The sequence below is a fragment of the Siniperca chuatsi genome, linkage group LG4 (assembly GCF_020085105.1).
Source record: "Siniperca chuatsi isolate FFG_IHB_CAS linkage group LG4, ASM2008510v1, whole genome shotgun sequence".
Taxonomy (NCBI): Eukaryota; Metazoa; Chordata; class Actinopteri; order Centrarchiformes; family Sinipercidae; genus Siniperca; species Siniperca chuatsi.
Genome location: NC_058045.1, coordinates 25670716 through 25692262, shown reverse-complemented (window position 1 = coordinate 25692262; position 21547 = coordinate 25670716). Strand labels below are relative to the sequence as shown.

The following is a 21547-nucleotide window of genomic DNA, read 5'->3' as shown; positions in this document are numbered from 1 at the left end:
GATTGGCCCAAACACTTGATCATACAAAATGTGTAAACATTAATACATGCTGAGGTGCAAATGGGGAGGCAGTTTTTCTGCTAAAACCATTATTTTCATTTCAATCAGAAACACATATGTAAAGGAATTGAGCTTATTCAACTAGATTTAATGGAAAAGGCTCTGCTTTTTGAGGGAGTTCTGAAAGAATACAACCTTAACAAACACATGCATGAACATAAGCTTAGCACACAAAGAAGAGGTCGGGGTGGTGGAGGGAGCTGCAACAACAAATGCCATTGGCATGACCGTATCAGTACAGCAATAGCAAGAAGTGTCAGGTTATAATGGCTGTGCTGTATACCTGCATGAATATGATTGGACATCACCACTGACCTGGTAACCAAGCAGCTGATGAATGAGCCAGTGATGGTGAAGCATGAATGAAGCAGCTGATGTCAATCAACTGATCTATGCTCCATACTACACCTCATTGTAATACACCTCTGTTCAGTGTATTATCACATTTATAACATGACCATTTCTAACCAGTAAGGTAGTGTGATGGTTCCCCACAGTGTCTATTTTCAGCACTGATTAAAAACAGCGGTTGAAACAATTTGACTATTTGAATCCTAATGGCTTTGATGATCGCCTGACTTTTCCTCTAGCCACCATGAGGTTGACATGTTGTTATGAGTTAAATGCCACTGTTGGCGGGATTGTCATGAAATTTGGTACAGACATTCATGTCCCCCTCCAGAAAAGACAATTTGCAATTTGTCCAGTACTTTGTTTATGACCAAATACCTGCTAAACTAATGACATTCCCATCAGCCTCATTTGTACTTTGTGTTTAGTGCTAATTAGCAAATATTAGAATGCTAACATGCTGTTAGATGATGAACATGGTAAACATTATACCAGCTAAACATTAGCATTTAAGCATTGTCATTGTGAGAATGTTAGCATGCTGATGTTAGCAATTAGGTCAAAGCACCGCTGTGCATACTGTAAGTACAGCCTCACCAAGCCACTAGCATGGCTGTAGACTTAGTCTTGTTGCAACTTGATTCCATTTATGCAAGCACATTTCACTACTAGGTAAGTCTTTTGCTTTTCTCATTGCAAATTGACAATTACCTTCTATCTCTTACCATAATGCATTATAGAGGACAGCTCTACAACTAATAATCTTCTGTTGACCAGTATATAATAGTTTATCTGTGCTTGTGTTCTTTTATGTTTTCTAAAGATCCATCACATGGCTAGCCCTCCCTGGACTCAAACCCTCACCCACCAACAAAATCACTGAAATCCCTCCTTACCTCCTGCTGAAACTGACTTAATGCATATATATCTGTTTTTTAAAAAAGTAAACCCTACACATACTGAAATACAATATGAAGCAGCCACAATCAGCACATAGGCAGGGATTTAAAACTCAGTGTGGGCCACTCACAAAGCCAACCACTTGGCATGTCTGTCCCCAATGTCCATTCCCATTGATCCAGTCTAAAAAGCACTCACTCTGTGCAGTAATGCCACAGGAGCCCAGAGCGAGACAGACAGACACACTGGCCCTTGGGCTGACTGAGCTGCTGTTATTATTATTATGACGCATCAGCCTGTTATGCTGCAAATTGGCCTCTGTAGATTTCTGTAAGTGTGAGTGTCTGTTTGTGTGTAAGACAGAGAGACAGTGCAGGGTAATTAAATAAGTGAGGGAGCAAGTGATTGAGTTGCTTGTAGTAAGTACTGTATAATGTTTAAATGGCAACCCACAGACAGACCCAGGCATTTTGTTAATTGTCATCCATAGAATAGACATAGGGAGATGACATTGTATGCCCCATAGCATAAAACTACCATAATATGATACATGATCTTGGAGGGATGATATGCTTTATTCATTAAAAGAGTACTCCACTGATTTAGCATTACACTATACGTAACATTGTCGGACTCACAATTTACTCACAACAGTTAAAAAAAGGATCAAAATCTACTGGACAAGTCAACCAACTGGAAGCTGATAAAGGTCAAAAATCATATAAGTTGTGCATAACACTTTATTTTACAGGTCATTTCTTACTAATTTCCCAATAAATTCCTATAAGGTTTCCTGGAAAGAACTATGTTATCTGGTACTGATCATGTAAAAAATAGGAATTTCCTTGAAAGAAAAACTCACCCAAGTAGATATTTATTAATTATTCCTTTATTACTCCATCAAATTGTATGCTGCCTATAGACACATTTTTGCATTTTCAGGAAAAGCCTCTCTTGGTTACAATCACAATTAATTAGAATCAATTCATTGGAAGTGTTCCAACTGGACGCTATCTCTATTTTCCTTATGATTAGTACCAAATTACATAATTACTTCCAGAAAACATCTTGTAAATTATTAGGAAATTACAGATCTGAAAATGAAGTGTTTTGTTGGAATGAAAAGTTTGCTTTTGTCTGTAATTTTAACATTCTTAGCGATTGGTGTCATAACTAATCCAAAAAATATTGAAGGCTCCCTGGAGCACCTCAAAGCCACAAAGTCCTGGTACCTGAGCTTGCCTCTTTACCATTAGCTTCTGCCAGACAATGTACTTTTCCGTGGGGTCCATAGGTCTTTCTAAACAACGAACGGATTAAACTGGAGTAACTGGTTATCTACTACTGCACTGGAGTGAAATTTGAGCACCTAATCCTTGGATCCTATGAAGATAAATTGATTATTTTGTTAGCATTCAAAAACTACAGCTCCATGAGGTACGCTAATGTGCTAATGGCAATAAATAGATTGACACATACAGATGCAAAGAGGCAGGCACTGTCTTGACTCGTGATTCTGTAGCTTTTGGGTGTGTTAAGAGTTGAATATGTAATTAACAGCTCCAATTAGGAAGTGATTTTATGGCATTACGGATGCCACTGTCGCATGAAAAAGTAGTTCATTTCCCATGTGAACAGTTTCCACACATAATTTCCCATATTTAAGTCCTGGTGCCTCGTTAAAGTTATATCGTAAACAACTGGGAAGTCGTTGAGCAGTGCGATCAGTTTTTCCTCCACTTTGTGGGTCAGACTCATGAGAGCTGTAGGTGCTGAATGCTAACAAAATAATGAATAGACTACTGGATTGGTGGATGCCACACAGATACAATGCACATAGAAAAGTGAGAGAGGAAGTGAGCTAACAGTACACTGTAATACTGACGCTGCTGTGTGAGCTGTGTGTTGTCCTGCACTTCAGTATGTGACCTGTTACCTCATATGTTGTTACATAATCACCACCAAGACAAAACAGTGGGGTCTTATTTGTTAATAGAATATTTCTGATTTCTGAGTCAGACTGTCACCTGTATTATAAAAATTCCAACCTATCAAACCATTGATTGCTTCAAAATGTCACATGAAAATCCACTTGGTCTACACTGTATAATTTTGAGAAACAGGCTCAGTGAATTGAATCATAATGAATTGAATGCCATTACTTTGTCTCATATTGAATTGCTTAACCTTTGCTAAAACCTCAATGCACCACCTGAGCTCACTCTGGGCACCCCAGGGTGCAGGCAACAACTGTTGAAAAGAGGATGAACTGCTCCTCCAAGGGTTTCAGTTAAAATGTTGTGTTTCCTTTCAGCTGCATGAGTAAAATTTTACAGTTATAGATGTAAATGGATTTCATATTTTTGTATGGTAAAGAGAAATGACATGTTCTCACATTCTAACCAAACCTCCAAGTGCCAAAACACTCTTTTCACTGCAACACACTGATGTATGGGCTCTACAGACATGCTGCTTTGATGTGGATAATGACCAGACTCTTGGTTTAATTCATAGGGTGTATCCATCAATATAAGATGTAATAAATTATGTAAAAAAATTTAAAAGATCACAAATAAAGGTGAACAGGGTTTGAAGAAGTTAATAAAAAGATGAAAGTCATGCTAATAATTTACAACTCAAGCAGCTGATAAGCAACATGTTGTCGTAATGTTTGATATTTCATGCTATGTGGGAAATTATCATTTTTAAGCACAAAACACAGTTATTCAATGTTATCCTAGATTTTGGATCTTGCCAGGCAGTGATTAGTATCTGATACAGCATTTAGACCAAACAATCCCAACTCAAGGTCTACTTCATAGCTTTTTCTGGAGTTTTCAACTGTTTTACTGGTCTTCGTCAGCAGATGGAGTTTGCTCAGTTGTGATGAAGATGTATCCGTTGACATGCGAGCACAGTGCCTGTTTTGATTAGGACTTCTAATCCATGTTGGCATAAAAATTAAGCTAAATTCACTCTTGACCTTGGAATTTGTAGTTTGACAAAACAATTCCAACTCAAGTTCAGCTTACTGCCATTTTCTGGAACTTTCAACCATAACAAGGTCTTCATCATCATGGGTTTTTGTAGCACATGTTGTTAGAGTTAGCTTAAAGCTGCATTCATTTTCATTTTCTCTTTTTTTGTTGGCCACCTGGGAGCAGAACTTGATATGGAAAATGTGTTAGAAAACAGTTTCCTGTCCAGCAGATACAGAGCAACATTCACTGTCCTTTAAGTTCAGTTCCGGTCTTCACTAACTCCTGGGGGAGATTTCTGGCTGCAAAATGCTCCACTATGTTCACCAGCTAGTTGCTAACTTTGTCTGCCGTTTGGTGCTGCGCAGGTAGTGTAAAGTGAGTCAATCAGAGCTACCGCAGCTGGAAACGCTGCTGATGAAAGAAAGAGAACCAAAACAGTAAAGCTGCGAGCTTTAAAAACAAAACAATGAGCTGAAAGACACTAAATGCTTCGTACAGTTGAGGGGAACTTGCAGAGTCGGGTGATAATTTTGTGTGGGTTCATCATTATTAGTGACCCCTTTAACATTACACATAGTAATGTGTCACATTGTTAATATAAAAATATTGATTGATGTAGCTTTAAGAGCTAGATACAACAAATATAGTATTAATCCTTTACATCAATATAAAAGGAGAACTATGATCAGAAAAACAGCAAAGTTTTCTTGCCTAATTTCTGACAAAAAATCAGTCAACAGCATATCAACAGTTCTTCACTTCCAAAGTACAGAGTCCAAGAAAAATCATTCAACTGTCCAAATACATGTATCACTATTGCATAGTCAGACACATATATCACCAGCTACCAAATAGCTGCCTATTTTTTCCTCACGGCTGCCTGCCACCTGCTACAGATAATGAAGCGAGGCCTACAGCGTGTTGGACTCCCTCCTCCTCCCAGCCCTGACAACATGGCATTGTATGAGCTGTTGCTCTTGTGCCAACGCGGGGGGGGGTTGAGGGGGAGATAATACTCATTTGGAGAGCATAGTGGGGGCGTTGCTTCAGATACAGCTAATCCTCACACCTCATCGCTGAGATGTGGCTGGCTGCTGCAGTGCTCGCCTTCACCGCTACCTCTCTTTTTGCTTTCCCCTCCTTATTCTCTCCTCTTTCTTGACATCCAGTCCCTCTCCTTGCTGTTTTTGTTCACATCTCTAAGCCCTCTTCTGTTTTTCTTCTCCTCCTACACTTATCGCCTCTCTTCTGGGGCATGAGCACACAGGGCGAAAAGCTGGGGCACTTTTTAGAAAGAAGATAATAGAGGATTTAAAAGATAAGATAAGGGAGGTTGATTAAAAAGAGGAGACGAGAATACAGCACAGCAGGAGAGAAAAAGATGTTGTACCCTTTACATGTTGTCCTGACCAAAATTACATTTTGTCTAAATTTGATATCATTGTAAATTGAGCGTTTGGGTTTTGTACTGCTGGATTAAACAAGCAATTTGAACACGTCACCTCTGGCTGTGGAAGTTTCCAAACATTTTGTAGAATACAAAAATTAACAAATTACCTGTCACAAACAGGATGATGGCTCTCTGGTGTCCCTCCTTTCATTTTAAAAAGTCTATATAAGGATAAATATTGGGGCCCAATTGTTTATTATATGCCTGTTTCAATTATTAGTAATTATATTATATTGTATTGTATTATAAGTAAGTTGAGTTTGAGTGTCTAGGATTCCTCTTGGTTTTCTAGCTGTCTCCTTTATAACGAATGTGTAAGGCAAAATGTTCTTGTGGGTCCCATGCAACCCCCCAGGAACAGGTGATTTATATTTTGGTGCAGTGGCCACACTCAGTATTGCAGCATCATGTGACACCCACTGGCCCAAAAATACTTTTTTTCCATACACAATCATTACAGATACAAGGCTGCTGATGAATACATTATTCTGAGCATCATAAACACCCCTAACTGATTCTTTTTATAATCACAATTTGAATCTAATAAAAAATGTAAAATACTCTCGAAGAGCCGTATCACTAAATTATTTTCATTCCTTTTCATGTGAGGGGAGCCAGCAGGAGGTCAGTCAGATAAGGCTGCTTCTAGCTAGTAAAGGGCTGCTAACGTCTACCAAAACCAGAGGAATACGCCTTCTAGAAACTCCCAAGTTGCTTTATTTACATGTTGTGTCTCTATAGCTAGCTAGCCACTGGTAAGCCTACATTCAGAAATGGACAGTTGGAGTTGGAGGGTGTGTAAACTCTGCTGTGTGCAGTCATCAGGGCTAAGTTGGTCAGTAAATACCTCCAGCTACAATGTCTCATTTTCTATTTCTACACGTTGAATACAGAAACTGTGACATGTGGGTGTGGGTGTGGAGGCTTTGGAGTTCCTGGAGGGCACCTCTGAAATAGTACTGAAACAAATACTTTTGCACTACTTTTTTGTTGAGTAATAAGTAATTGACAAAATTTTTCAAGTAACTTGCCCAACAGTGGTCCCAGGGTATTATGTGACCCTGCAACTGTAACTCTAGACACTACGGCAAAGTGACTGCACAGCCCATTGCTGTTCCTCAGGGACTGGATTCTATTAGGTTGATGTTTTTATGGTAAGTACACTACCCTGTCACTTCATGTTGGCAAAAACTCATCTGACTAATAGACACATTCAAACCGACTTTTTCTTCTTAACAGGCCAAGAAAAAACACAGAGCTCACTGACGTGACAGTGTCTTTGCACATGGAAGCTCTTCACAGCGGGAACCATAAATCAACAGATGACTCCAGTGGGAATCAGCAGCTTTACGATGTATTCATTTGAGGTTGAGTGAAGATGATAAAATGTTAATTGTATAGTATGGTGTAGTGGTGGCCTGCTCAGAATAGAAACTCTGCCTGCACAACGTCTCCACAGTGAGAGAAAGTGATGAAATTACTTGTAATGCTGACTCAAAGATACAGGGATAAAATGTGAATAAAATGAAACAGAATAGATAAGAAATGTCATTACAATTTAGGTACTTAGATGTAGAAAACGAGAGACAAACAGTGTGAGAGAGGGCGAGAGAGGGAGAAAGAATAAGCCTTGGGCTCCTCTCAACATTTTATCATGTACGCAAATGGTTTCCCAACAAATACCAAATGTCAGAGGCCCTTAAAGTAGACAGAAGCCAGAGGCAGCATTAGTGTCTTGTATGTCAGCTTCCTGGACGCTCGCCCTCAGTCTGCCCTTTGCTTCAGCTAAACCTTTGGCTGAGACTGCCCACCAGGACCCACAGACAGATGCAATGAAAGTCCTGTAACAGATCTGCCTGCAGAGACATGTAATCAGACAGTAATGGCTAGATCCACCTACAAACTGAATTCACACTTTTTAAGATTTCTCACCCTGTGGGTGAGACTGATTGCATTGTCCCTCTATGGTCATGATGTAGGGGCTAAATTCATTGTGAATGCATCCTTAATTCTATCCTAATCCTGAGGAGTGTTGCTGTGATGATACAGGTTTGGAGTGCTTTGATTTATTTCCTCAGGCACTGCCACGACAGGAGTCGTCATTCAACGTCAAACTGTATTTTGCATTTGTACAAAGAGAAAAAAACAGATGTTTTGTTGATGCCTCACCCAGCTGGTGTGTTATTAATAGTTTTGAGAGGGAATATTAGTTTTAATTTCCTATGTTCCTTCTTTAAGCAGAGGGACATCACTGCAGGTCAGAGCAGGTCGCACTAGTTATCGCTGTGGTTAACGTCTAGACGTTTCAGAATGACAAACTGGCCCCTGTCACATTTAAAACACAAACAATGATGTAGAAAAACTACATCTTTCAGTGACATTGTCAAGGTCCTGTCACACTATAAAATGCGCACATCCTCGCAAAATTAGCAGTGCTAGAAGCTTGGTAATGTAGGGACTGCTCGCAGGGCTAGTTGGTGAATTACTGTGGCTAGCGGGCTAATCATGCTAGTGCTAGTCAGTCATAATCCTCTTTACAATAGCTCTCCAAGCTAGCCAACTTGCTAAGACAATAAGGCAAGACAAATTTATTTATATAGCATATTTCATACCCAAAAGCAACTCAAAGTGCTTTACAGAGTACACAGGCAAAAGCACAACAAACTAATGATAAAAACAATAAAAGCAAGCAAGCAGAAGCACAAAGTGAAAACAATAAAACAAACAATCAAGAGCACACAGAATAAAAACAATGAGACAAACTAACAAATGAATCTGATTTAAAAGAAAACTGTACAAAGTTTACAGTTTATTCAAAAGATGTATTTGTACAGTATATTCCTGTCTCCTGACTGTCTGAAAGCCATGCCTCTTGAGGAAAAACTGACCGTGTGGAGCAGTTTATACTCCAGGAGAGCAGGTTTAAATAAAAGGTTAAATAACAGTGGATGGTGCAACACAGCTAATTAGCAAATTAGCTTTTTCTGTTTTGGACTCCCCGGTTCTCTGTTCCCTCAAAGGTCAGCACTGTCAAGACGGTGCTATCGGTCAACAGCGCGATTTGTATGTCTAAATTCACCAAAGTTGAACCTAACGCGAATGATTTGCAAGAGTTTAATTTGCCTCCGTGGGTAAATCCACTGATCGCAGTGATTCCTTTGAAATGAATTAATTTCACTTCAGAATTTCACCATTTTTAAATGCTGGTGACCAAGCCTTAATGTTGTTACAAAACCTGCTGGGGAGGAAGTCAGGGTGAATGTTTGGGTTAACAATGCCAACATTCAGGTTTCTTAACCTGAATGTTGTGCACCATCTTTTCCTTGAGCAAGTTGTAGTTGTCTAAACTGGCCAGACCCTGAGCAGGGCTGTGGCAGATTCAAAAAGGCTTAGTGTTCAGATTGCTTTGGAAGGCATTGTCAACCTTGTTGCCAAGATGATAAATCAGGTTATGTTGGAGGAGGAAATACACCAGACAAAGGAATTTTTCACAACCTAGAAACTGAGCCTTTGTTCTAATGGCTTATTACTAATATATAAAGCATTAATAAATGATTTATTAACAGTTAATAAAGGTATCCATTGCAACTTTAAACCCTATATAAAGTATTCTTTATTAGAAAGTGATAAGCACTTTGTATACAGGGCTTTGAATGGACAAGTACTGAACTTCATTCGGATTTCTCTTTGAGGTTGATTTAACCTGCTGGTGAAGGATCTGACTAATTATGACGAAAAGAAAAACAAGATACATTTTTGTTTTTTGTTTAGAAAATAAAGACCTCATACAATGTATTACAATTGAAAAGACATGAAGGATCAGACGAGCAGTAATGTTGTAAAATCTTTTTGTGTAGACCTCCATCAGTCAGGACAATCCCATATCAGGATCAATATATCGCTACAGCCCAGAGGCAACATCAATATTTTCATCAGCGGTGACCTATCTTCCAATTTACTGTCCATCAGCTGACCCACATTTACCACTTCAGCAAGCAGCTAGGACTGGCCACCCTCACATGCTTTTCCACATAAATCCATGTATGACCAGTTGCAGCAGCCTACTGGTTACTGGTGAATATCCACACCAACAACAACCAGGGGTTTCCTGGGATGTTTCCTGTGTTTGATGAATTTAGCACCTGGTACAAAACAACTTGAGTTTGTGGAGAACAAAGTGACTTTGGTAGACCTCAAGCCTCCAGTGTGTAATGCATTCAGAATGTTAAGTGCTGTGGTTGTCAAAACCAGCATAATGGTTCAGATGGCCTCAGCTGAATTAAGTAAAAACTATTCCTAAAGACTTTTTGTTTTTACCACTACTGCCACTCATGGATCATCAGATTTGCTTTTTTTCTAAAGCCAAATAAAATGATATATGATATATATCATTGTTCCAATTGAAAATGACAGTGGTGGAAAAACCAGACCCTTCACTAAAGTATAAAACGTTGTGAGTTTAGTAAAAGTACATTTGAATTAGCAAAATAATGTACTTAAGTATTAAAGTAAAAGTATCAATTAATTGTGCAGAAAAGCCCTGAGGTGCAGTTCAGTCTAAAAGAAACAGGCTGGGATGTCTCAATGTTACCTCTGGATAACAAGCAGTCCCACTGCAGGGATAGCAAGCTAATGATATCAGCAGCTAAAGGCCAAAAACACACACACACACACACACACACACACACACACACACACACACACACACACACACACACACAGAGGGTGTGGACAAAATACCAGTAACTCCTTGTAATATTACAGACAGACAGTAAATACCAACATGGTGAAGATCATGGGTTTTCTTGTTTGTTTGTGAGACTGTCACTCAGTGGACATTGTTGGAGTGGGGTTTGTATGTGTGTGTTAAACAGATGTTCTGCTAAGTGTCTTTCAGTCAGTGTTGCTGAGGAATAAATTAGTGTGTGACAACTTTGTTAACATAGTTTTCCTGTTTGGCATTCTGTATATCTTTTTCCATAATGCATAATGTTTCAGTGTTTGTGATTCAGGCAGTGATCGCTGTAAATCACAACTACAAAGGCAGCTACACAAGTGAGTCATTAAGTTGAATATCAAGTACGAGTCAGCTTCAGCAGAGGTCTGACAATTACCATCATCAACATTACCATAATAGTCACAAGTATTATGGGTAGGTTTCATTATAAAGCCATGTTCAGGATCAGACATCACAAATTTGTTATTGTTACATAATAACAGATAAAATGCAAGACATAGACAAACACAATATAAGAGTGGGAACTAAACATAGGAAAGACTATTGTACATTTTTTGATACTTAAACTAAGATGTGCCAAACAGGACATCTTTTCCTATTCCAGCATCTCTAGTTAGTATTTCTAAACTTGTATACATAAAATAAACCCCATTCTGAAGATGAGTCTTTTAGCATGAAGGATTTAAAGAATAAAGAAGCTCGAAAAAAATGTATTAACATTTATGGAGTCAATTCACCTTAGACAATATTAAAAAAGGGTGACATGCAATGAGAGTCCCTGGCTGGTCTCCATGCAGGGCAATTTTTAGGCTTTCTGATCATAAGGAGTCCTGTAAAGGTGGGTGGCAGCATGACATGCTTTGTGTACTGTAGAGGCAGGTACTGCGGCATCATTGTTGATTTGAAAAATGCTTTCATCATTCTTTGTCACATCTTCTCTTTACATAATACCAAAAACTACTTGTTGTACAGGCCTTTTCACATACAGGAAAGGGACAAGTTTAAGCAATAACATTAATGATGGCTGTTTTCTACTTTTCCAGGGTCCTGCTATTGTGCATGCTGGCTCACTGTCATGGTTTACTGGAACACTTTAGATCGCCATCATCATTAATGCTATTAGTAAAACCTGTGCATCTCCTGCTATGACAAGTCAAAATGTCAGGTGGGAAAAAGGCCTATCGCCTACATCAAATAGCTATTCATTGTCCTACTTTCTATATTCTATATTATAGCTGGGCATCATAGGTGATTTATACGGAGCCCCCTAAAGGTCACGGCGAGAATTTTTTTGAGGACTACTTTTGTGATTTTTCTTCTTCCATTCCTTCTGAGTCATATGTCTATTTGCAATGTAGTGCAGAGATTCTCAGCCACCTTCTTGTTTGTTGCTTTTTATGACTCATATTACAGCACATTAGCTTTATGAGGTAGATTCAACTGCACATCTGTAATTCTGCCTCTGGAGACGTCTCCTTTCCTCAGTGAAACCCCTCTGGGGTCCAGTCCAGAGTCCAGTAACTGTTCACAGATGAAACCGACAGCATCCTGCAGATCACCATACTGCTTCCTTCTGGAGATACCTCTTGATCTAAGAATTTGTTTAAGTTTTTCACTAATTGCATAATATAATATCAGTATACTTAATGCGCAGTTCAAAGTAAAGGTCAACGAGCTGATATACTGTTGCGTTGCGAGGGAGCAGCTGAGAGGAAATAGACATATGGCTGTGAAGGAATAAAAGAAGAAAAGTATTGCGAGGGAACACAAAAGTAGTTCTCAAATGTTTTTCGCCATGACCTTTAGGAGGCTCCGTAGATTTACACTCATTAACAGAAATATGTACTTAAGACATCACAGTCCACCGGAGTGAGGTCAAATGATTCGCCCCACCAGCAGGGGTCAGTAATGTTCCACTGGAACAATGTCTCCAGGAGGGAGGTGAAGACTGCAGTTGAACCCTCTTGCATCTATCCATCCACAGCCTGCCCTCATATCATATTTGATCTTTTATCTTATCCCATTTTAGGAACGTTCACCCTTGAGGCAGAGAAGGGAGGTAAGGAAAAGTTTATAGACTGTGCCACTTTGTTTAGAGTAGCAGCGGATGAGACAGCTAATCAGCAGCCTGTTTGCTACATTTTTTTTGCTTGGATACAGTCAGCTCATGGTAACGGGGAGTGTAGTTTCCAGTGGAGAGCTCAAGCTCAGGGAAAGACTAAAGACTGTTTATAAATGCATTTAAAACGTTATCGTCTCAATAACTCAGTCAGTGTGGTGGGTGACCCTCAGTGATATTTCTACCAGAGACACATTTTACCAGCATTTGGTGCCCAGCAGGTGGTAATTGCAGACTCTGCTCACTGAGCACAACAGTTGGCATTTAGAGGTGACCTCAATCTGCATGCTGTGGCTACACTTTGTATAGAACTCAAAACTAAATTAAGAGATAGCTGCTATCTAGTTAACATTTTGAAAAGGAGCTCATCTTACCAAAGACCATACAAGTGATTGACCATAGATAACGACAGATGGATCGCAGGCAGTAAACATTGTGACAGCAGGTTGTCTGCAACAAGATAATAAAATATTTGTAAAATCAGGACTAAAATGTTTTACTGATATTGTGAGACAGTAGATATTTGTCAACAGGAGATTTTGCTCCACTGTTTCTACCAATGTAGCTATCCCTTTAATATCTCCAGTTCTGTTAGTCGGCAATTAAGAAATTCCTGAGCTGGACTGCTTAATGTCAAATGTTGCTATTTTATGATATAAAATTACGTATGCCTAGCAAAAAGTTGTATCCATAACACCAACCCTTTTGACCAGCCTAAACATCCTAAGGTTACCCATTTGTAATGACATAAAACAGGAAAAACAAGCAATTATTTACAGTTGTAAAGCTGTAACCAGGAAATGTTAGAAATCTTTACTTGATATATGTTAAAACAATTAATCAATAAATCAAAATTTCAACAACCAACCATTCATATATTAACTGAATGTCCATCAACTTATCTATTAGTCAACAGTTTCAACACTAGTGATGAAACACAGTAATCATGAATATACTGTCAAGATTACTTGAAGCTCATACAATATGACAGAATAAATAAAATGTACACTCTACACAGGGTTGTCCCACCACAGAGAGCATGGCTCAGATGTAGAGGGTGGATTTGTTTAAGGAAATGAAAATGGCAGTAAGTAAGAGTCTGTTACTGCCGTGCTCTGAAGTGTGTCTGCGTCTGTATCTTTTAACTGCAGGCCGAGATCAGGGCTGTATATCGGTGATCTTCCTCTTGCGGTAGTTGAGAACCAGACTGGAGGCGGTGAGTTGTGAGGCCTGGCCCTTTTCCCAGCTCTGGAAGCCGTTGAGGCCGCTCTGCCCTGACCTGAACAGAGCCTTCTCCAGACAGTCCAGGCGCTCCACCAGCGCAGACGTGTCCTCGTTGTAGGCATTCTGGGAAGAGTCCATGGTCCGTCTGAACCGGCCAATGAATGTCTGGATGAAGGACAATGTCAACAATTTGCCACCAATTAGATGAGAAGGAAAAGACAGCACATACAGGATACTGTGAGAGTACTGTGGTTAAGGTGTTTTACATTGAGGCATGCTGGTAATGTTTTTAAATCAGAGTGACCCAGTTTGTGAACCAGTGGTCACTTTTGATATAAAATTTTTATCAGACATGTATAATTCCATGTTACTTGCCTTGAGGCCAAACATTTGTTAAAAAAACTGATCTTAGAAATATTGAAACATCAAAGAGTGTGTGTCCAGAACTGGCCCCTGCTACGTTACACTGAATTCTAACATTTTACAAGTAAATACGGCTCATGATATGATGTCCAATATCATAGATTTCCTTATGAAGCCCACACGGTTAAAAACAACCAGGATGGCAATTTTGCCACTTAAATAAAGTATGTGAAAACCTGGTGGTGTGTAAGGCTATGGAGAAGTCTTATAGTGTGCAACAACTGCCTGTTTCTGTTTGTCTGTCAGACAGACAACGAGATTAGAGTCAATCTGCCTGGTAACAGCTACACCAGAAAACCAGTAGTCTACCATGTTTTCTGATCTGATTGCTCCCCCTAGTTGTAATGTATAAAATAACACTGACATCATTTGTTTTGAATCTGCATTGGGTCTGCTGATCTGTGACATTTTATAGCAAAGCATCTGGGCTGTTGTAAAATGTAATATAGACATATATTGCATTGTACAACACATTTATTGATACATTTTTTGGGCATTGCAAGCTTGTACAGATCTTCATCTCTCATGAAAACACAATCAACAATAATACAATCAAATCTTTTATCACAGGCTGGAAATCCTATTGTGCATCACAAATTGTGCAATTCTCACATGCTCAAAGGTAATTCTTCAGACTTGCACGTGTGGGAAACATGAACAATATTTTCTCCCCCCAAAAAATTATATAAATAAAAAAATAATATAAAATAAATAAACTACTCTTCGAGTAAAAAGAGACACAGTAATTGCAACTGCTTATTATCAATCTGTTAATATGACCTGTAGTTCTGCAAAAAGGAAAAAATCCAAATGTGCTCTCACTTTCTGTGTAGAAGTGACTTCTACTGGATGCAGCGGCAATCATTTCTACTCAAATATTTTAATGTAACAAAACCTTGTTAAAAGAATAGTTTGACATTTTGGGAAATAAGCTTGCTTTCTGGCAAGTTAGATGAGAAAATTGATACCTGTCTCAGCCAGTTAGCTTAGCTTAGCATAAAGACTGGAAACAGGGGGAAGAGCTAGCCTGGCTCTGTCAGGTAACAAAATTCACCTACTGGCATCTCTAAAGATAACTTATTAACATGTTATATCTTGTTTGATTACGTTACAATTTGCCATTTAACAGTGGATTGAACTTTTTTTTTGGGGGGTCATAACAGAAACAAATTATTATTCCAATCTGTATATTTTTATGTCCTAAAACATGTCTGGAGGGAACCTTTAAATAAAGCACCCCAATCTGTACACTGTTAATAGGACAGCACATAATATTTCACTAAATTCAACCGCTGGAATTTGAACAGTGTTTCTGAAAAACTTGACCTGACTCTGCCACAGTTGACATTTCTGCTTATTCTGCAAGCTCCTTAAAGATGGCATTCAATATCAGATCCCTTACTAAGAAAACTTTTATTGTTAATGATATTATAAGATCTCATAGGCTTGATTGTATTCTCCTTACTGAGACTTGGCTTGATGAAACTGGTAGCAAAGAACTGACTGAAGCTTCTTCACCATCTAACTTTTCATTTTCACACTGTACCAGGTCTAACAAGAAGGGTGGTGGTGTTGCAGCTATTTTATCATGTAAAAACATCTCATTTGGTTCTTACTCTACTTTTGAGTATTTAGCTCTGGTAATCAGATCTGTATAACCCTGTCTAGTGCTTACAGTTTACCACACTCCAAGGCTTATAAACGGCTTTTTATCTGGATTTGTTGAGCTTTTATCAAAAATTACTGTTGAATATGACTCAATCCTTATCTCTGGTGATTTTAACATTGATATTGATAACACCACAGACCGTTTTGCTAACCAGTTTACTGACATGTTATCAACCTTTAAGTTCATACAAGCACACTGCCAGTTCTACTAATAATCAGGGTCACACTCTTGACCTGGTAATTTCTAAAGACCTTGATATAACCCCAAAGTGCACTCTAGATGTTGGGATTTCAGATTGCTTTTGTATTTTTTCAATATTGCTTGGATGACCAAACATACACCTGGTTTACAATTCTTCAAAAGACGCTCTATTTGTGCAGACACATCTGACAGGTTTACTGCTAGATTTGCTAACTCTGCGTAAGACCAAATTGCAGGGTGACTATAATGTATGAGGATCTGCTCAGTAAATATAGAAATTTAGATAGCATTACCTTTCTCAAATTATTACTGAAATTTGAATAACTCCAAGTTTCTGTTTAGCACAATTGATAAACTGGTTAATCCTCTTAGACCAATACCTGCTGAGCTCCACACTTAAGAGAAATGTAATGAATTTGTCTCATTCTTTAAATACAAAATTTCCAATATTAGGAATAATATTGTGGTTTCCTCTGCTGGTGGGTGTGACCAGTCTTCTTCCACTGCCATGTTGCCAACTTCACCCCTATTCAACATAGTGAACTACAAGAAGTGGTGCAGCAGTTCTGCAACATGTGCTCTTGACCTAATGCCTACTACGTTAATCAAGAATGTTTTCGGTTGCTTGGTTGATGATTCCTTGATATTGTTAATGCCTCCCTATACTCTGGAATCCACATGTCTCAAACATGCTATTGTTACACCACTGTTGAAAAAGTGTAATCTTGATCCATTTGTTTATGAGAACTACAGACCAATCTCAAAACTTCAATCTTGAAAAGGTTATTTACCAACAATTACATGTGTCTGTCATATAACAATTTGTTTGATGTTTACCAGTCTGGTTTTAGAGTTAACCACAGCACAGAAACTGCCCTGGTCAGAGTTGTCAGTGACCTTAAAATTAGCTCAGACAACTATAAAGTCTCTATTCTCGTACTTCTTGACCTCAGTGCAGCCTTCGATACTGATGACCATTTAATTTTTCTTCAGCGCCTTGAACACTGTTTAGGCCTTAGAGGCACAGTTCTGAACTGGCTTGTTTCTTATATTACTGGAAGATCATTCTTTGTGTCTACTGGTAACTTTGAATCAAGTTAAGTTGGCATTCCATATGGAGTCCCCCAGGGGTCAATTCTTGGTCCACTGCTGTTTAACTTGTATATGCTCCAACTTGGGTCCATCATTCAGCAATACAACATTTCATATCACTCATATGCTGATGACACACAGTTATACATATCTGTTTCTGCTTAACCCAGTGAATGACCTTATCCAGTGCATTGCTGATACCAAGTATTGGATAGCCAAAAACTCTTTACAGCTAAATGAGGACAAAACTGAGATTCTTTTAGTAGGTCCCAAGGCTTTGAGGCACCAGATTCACTCTGTTAACTCCCCTGTCGGTAAAACTTTGTGAGCATGCCAAAAACTTGAGTGTGATTTTAGATGCTGATCTTAACTTTCAGAAGCACATATCTAATATCTAAAAAGACTGCCTTCGTAGAAATATATCTAAAGTTAATATATCTAAAGTGCTTCCTGTCGCAATCCTACTCTGAAAAGCTGGTTCAAGCTTATATTTCCAGTAGACTCGATTATTGTAATGCACTTTTTGCTGGACTGACAAAGCAGGTGCTAAATAAACTCCAGCTTATTCAGAATTCAGAAGCCAGAGTTTGAACTAAAATCAGAAGGTTTGAACAACATTACTCCTATTTTAACTTCTCTTCACTGGCTCCCAGTAAAACAAAGAATTGATTTTAAAATACTTCTTCTTGTTTTTAAATCTATGAATTTAGCCCCTTCCTACATCATTGACATTCTCACTGAATACACACCGCTCAGATCCCTTAGATCATCAAGTAAAGATCTCTTCACTATATCTAGAATACATTCTAAATCAGCTTATGGTGCCTTCAGTCATTATGGTCCTACTCTCTGGAACTCTCAACCACATGAATTGAGGTCTGCTACAACAGTGTTTAAAAACACGTCTCTTTTCACAAGCGGGGAAAACTTATTTTAGAATCAGTATTATTGTCATTATTATTTCTTCTTTTATGATGAAGCACATTGAGTCTACGCCTCTTGCATGAAACGTGCTATATAAATAAACTTGACTTGGCAGATTTGCCACCATTTCCTGCTTCTTTTGAAGTGGCCCTCTAGTTGTTATAATGGATTTATATATCTACACCTTTAAAGAAAAGAATGTCATGATCATAAAAATTAATGAATAATGACTGTGGAATACTTTTCTGATTATAAGACACTAGGCAGGGAAAAAGGTGTAATCCTTAATGCTTACAGATAATGATAATAAAAATGTATTAAATGACTCCAGATCAGATACATACTGTACATACAAAGACACGATATCAGCCTATGTTGTTCACCAGATATCAGATTCTACAATGTCAGTCTTAGATTTCTGACCATTGCAATGATGATGCAATGAATACATATTAGATTTCACTCTATCTTGCAAAACATCAGTAGCTGCCACTGATGTTAAAATAATGTAGGAAAAGGAAAAACAAGTCTGAGTCAGTCTGAATAGGCAAGTGTCATAGTCATTTCAGTGAAAGCATCCACATAACATTTACAAGATTGATTTAGCAATGCACTGCAATTTTCAAGTCTAATGGTGTGTTTTTTCACATCTTTTCCGTCCAAGTAGCACAAAATTACAATAAAGAGGCTGGGATCTGTAAAAGCACAATGTACATCTTTGCACACGAAGCTTAAGATGGGGGCAATGTCCATTAATGGTGACAGTTTAACATGACACTTATATGGCTTCCAATGAAGAATCCACTAAGGCCACCATCAGAAGCAACTGCCTTTTTCTTCTCCTGCAGGTTTGTCTCGCCTCCCAGAGGTTATAGTCATACACTGTTTTCATAAATCCATTAAAGGGTTTGCAAAGACACGCTGTGTCCGTGATGAACTAGATAAATCATTGTAAATGACGTGTAATGTGACATGTAACCTGGGTACTATTATAAATGGTTTCATGCCAATATGAATGATGAGGATTGATATTCAATACCAGCACTTTTTTGGTACCTTTTCATGTTAAATTAACTCTTCTGTGTTAACATTTGTGCATGTTGTTCACCTGCAGCAGCGTCTGTGCGATCTCTGGATTCTCAGGGCTGTCAAAGTGCAGCATCTGGGATCCCAGACCGTAGTAGTAGGGCCCCATCTTATGCAGGTCCACCACATTGGGGTCAGCGTTGAACACAGTCCTCCAGCCCTCTTTGTACACCTTCGGAAGCTCAACTGACAACACTCTCCTCTTCTTTTCATACAGTCCCTTGGACAGCCACAGAGGAAGCTCCATCTTTGTACCCTAAGATAAAGGAAACATACTTCAGAGTTGAAGTAATTGTCAAGACCCCTGCTCTCTGGGGTCCATACTGTAGGTTTATGTGTTGGTGCAGGTATAGGTTTGAATCCCCTGACTCCATCTGACAGTAAGGCTTTGTTTATACTTGAGCGATACGCCTTGGTGTTTATTCTCAGCGCGTTGTTTGGTGCAGTATTCTCCGACACGCCAGGGGGCATATTAACAAATCATCCTGTGAATAAGCAAGAAGTCAACGAGTGTTACCGGAAGAATGTCATTATCCAATGTGGCAATCCCTCACACTTTCTTACAAAATGATTTATCTTTTGCCAGTGTGGTGGCGATCTCTCTCCATGAATTGAGAGTCATTTGGCTGTCCCTGTGGTCTCTCAAAGAAGGGTGGTAGATGTGTTTGTAGAGGCGAACCTGCTTGGCCAGCTTCAGCATCCATGTTGAAATGAGAAACGCACCGCGCTCCCTGGACACCTAGTTACAAAAATTCAGAGGTGCACGGCCAAGCTCAGCAACAGCTTGCGGCCCGATGTGAAGACGTGATTTTTGGCTCACAGACCCTGGCGCCGAGGACACTGCATCAAGCATAAACCAGGCTTGACACTTTGATGTGAAATGCTCTTAATTGAGTTCAATAACTCAACTTACAGCACACATTTTGACTTGGCATGGCAGGAAAAGCACAGCTGTTATAAATAAGAGTAACTAGGCTCTGTTTTGTTCAAGTGTCCCAGTAACCCATGAGGTGTGACAGTGAGCCAGCATGCACAATACCAATTGTTATTTACACCTGTGCTTTTCCTACTGTACCATGTCAAAATGTCTTCTGTGAAAAGGGCTTATTCCCTCTAACTAAATCTAAAGACATTTAAATAAGGGCATATCCTTGTTCTCCCTACTGAGGCTCCTTCAGAAGAGAATTAGTGGTGTGTGTAACTGACTTAATTCTTATTTTAGTTTAAGTTGTAACGTTAGGGTTCCAGGGCATGTCTTGTGTATCATTAACGTTACATAACCATTACAAACCAACAACATTTCATTATGATAAAATATTTAAATTTCACGGCTGGGTCCTGAATAACTTACAGTATCCACGATTAACTGACTTAAGGTCATTGGTGTTGAAATTATATTGATGTGAGTGTTGTTTAATTATATATTATTGCTTTTATGTCCTTGACCACTGATTCATTGTAGTCAGTGTAACGTTATGCTGGTGACCTGTGTGTTAATGCCTGCATGCAAACCAAATTTCCTCCGGGATAAAAAATAAAGTTTAAGTTTTAGCAGGTAGTAAATATGCCGAATTGTAAAGTGGGTGTTGTGTATTCTTTAGCAGTCTTAAGTAATTTTCTACCGCATATGTGCCAATGCAAGGAAGGAGAAAACTGCAAAATATTGAATGAGGTTTGGCGTAACGTTCATTACACAAAAAAGACCTGTATCTGGACTATTAGCTGTAACGTTACTTCATAGACAGTTATCTCTAAATAAATGCATTAACGCTGTAACTATCACGACGTTTCATACATTTTCCTTTGGTAACTTTACCGACCTCCGGTATGTCCTGCGTGTCACTCGACTTCTCGAGGAATCCCAGTCGGGGAAAAGTGCACTCAGTCCGTATGGGAAGTCTTTCATGAGAGAGCAAAATATCGTCGAGAGACAGGAAATTCTCCTCCATCCCCACCCCCGGTTGTACAGACAGATATGACTGTGTATCCATTTTGTGCCTGAATGAAGCCAAACGTAGCTTTGTACCAAATATATTTACTGAAATGTTGGGTACAAATCTCTCCTGTTGTGTTTACAACTCGTCCCCTTTGCTGTTTTGGCGCGCAGGCCTGTTGACCAATCATAGCGCTGCTGTGAGGTCTAGACCAGAGCAATCGATTAAATCTGAGTCGAACTGAGTCAAAATGATCTGTTTCTGATTTTTTTTTCTGCTTTATATTTTAAAGGTTGCTGTTTTTTAAGTTTTAAGATGTTTTGAATTTACTATATCGCAATCGTTTCCGACATAGATAAAAAAGTCAGGTGCAATTACGGATTTAGCCATTAGAG

The 21547-nt window shown here is 38.9% G+C and overlaps 1 protein-coding gene across 1 annotated transcript; it reads right to left on the bottom strand.

Moving 5' to 3' along the window:
- Positions 1 to 12915: 12915 nt before the first annotated feature.
- On the bottom strand, positions 12916 to 21329 carry gins3 (GINS complex subunit 3). The gene is made up of 3 exons (XM_044194003.1): positions 21039 to 21329; positions 19241 to 19474; positions 12916 to 13988 (listed from the first exon to the last, which is right to left on the bottom strand). Exons 1-3 carry the CDS (start codon positions 21207 to 21209, stop codon positions 13758 to 13760), a joined length of 636 nt encoding a protein of 211 aa, XP_044049938.1. The 5' UTR covers positions 21210 to 21329; the 3' UTR covers positions 12916 to 13757.
- Positions 21330 to 21547: the final 218 nt, after the last annotated feature.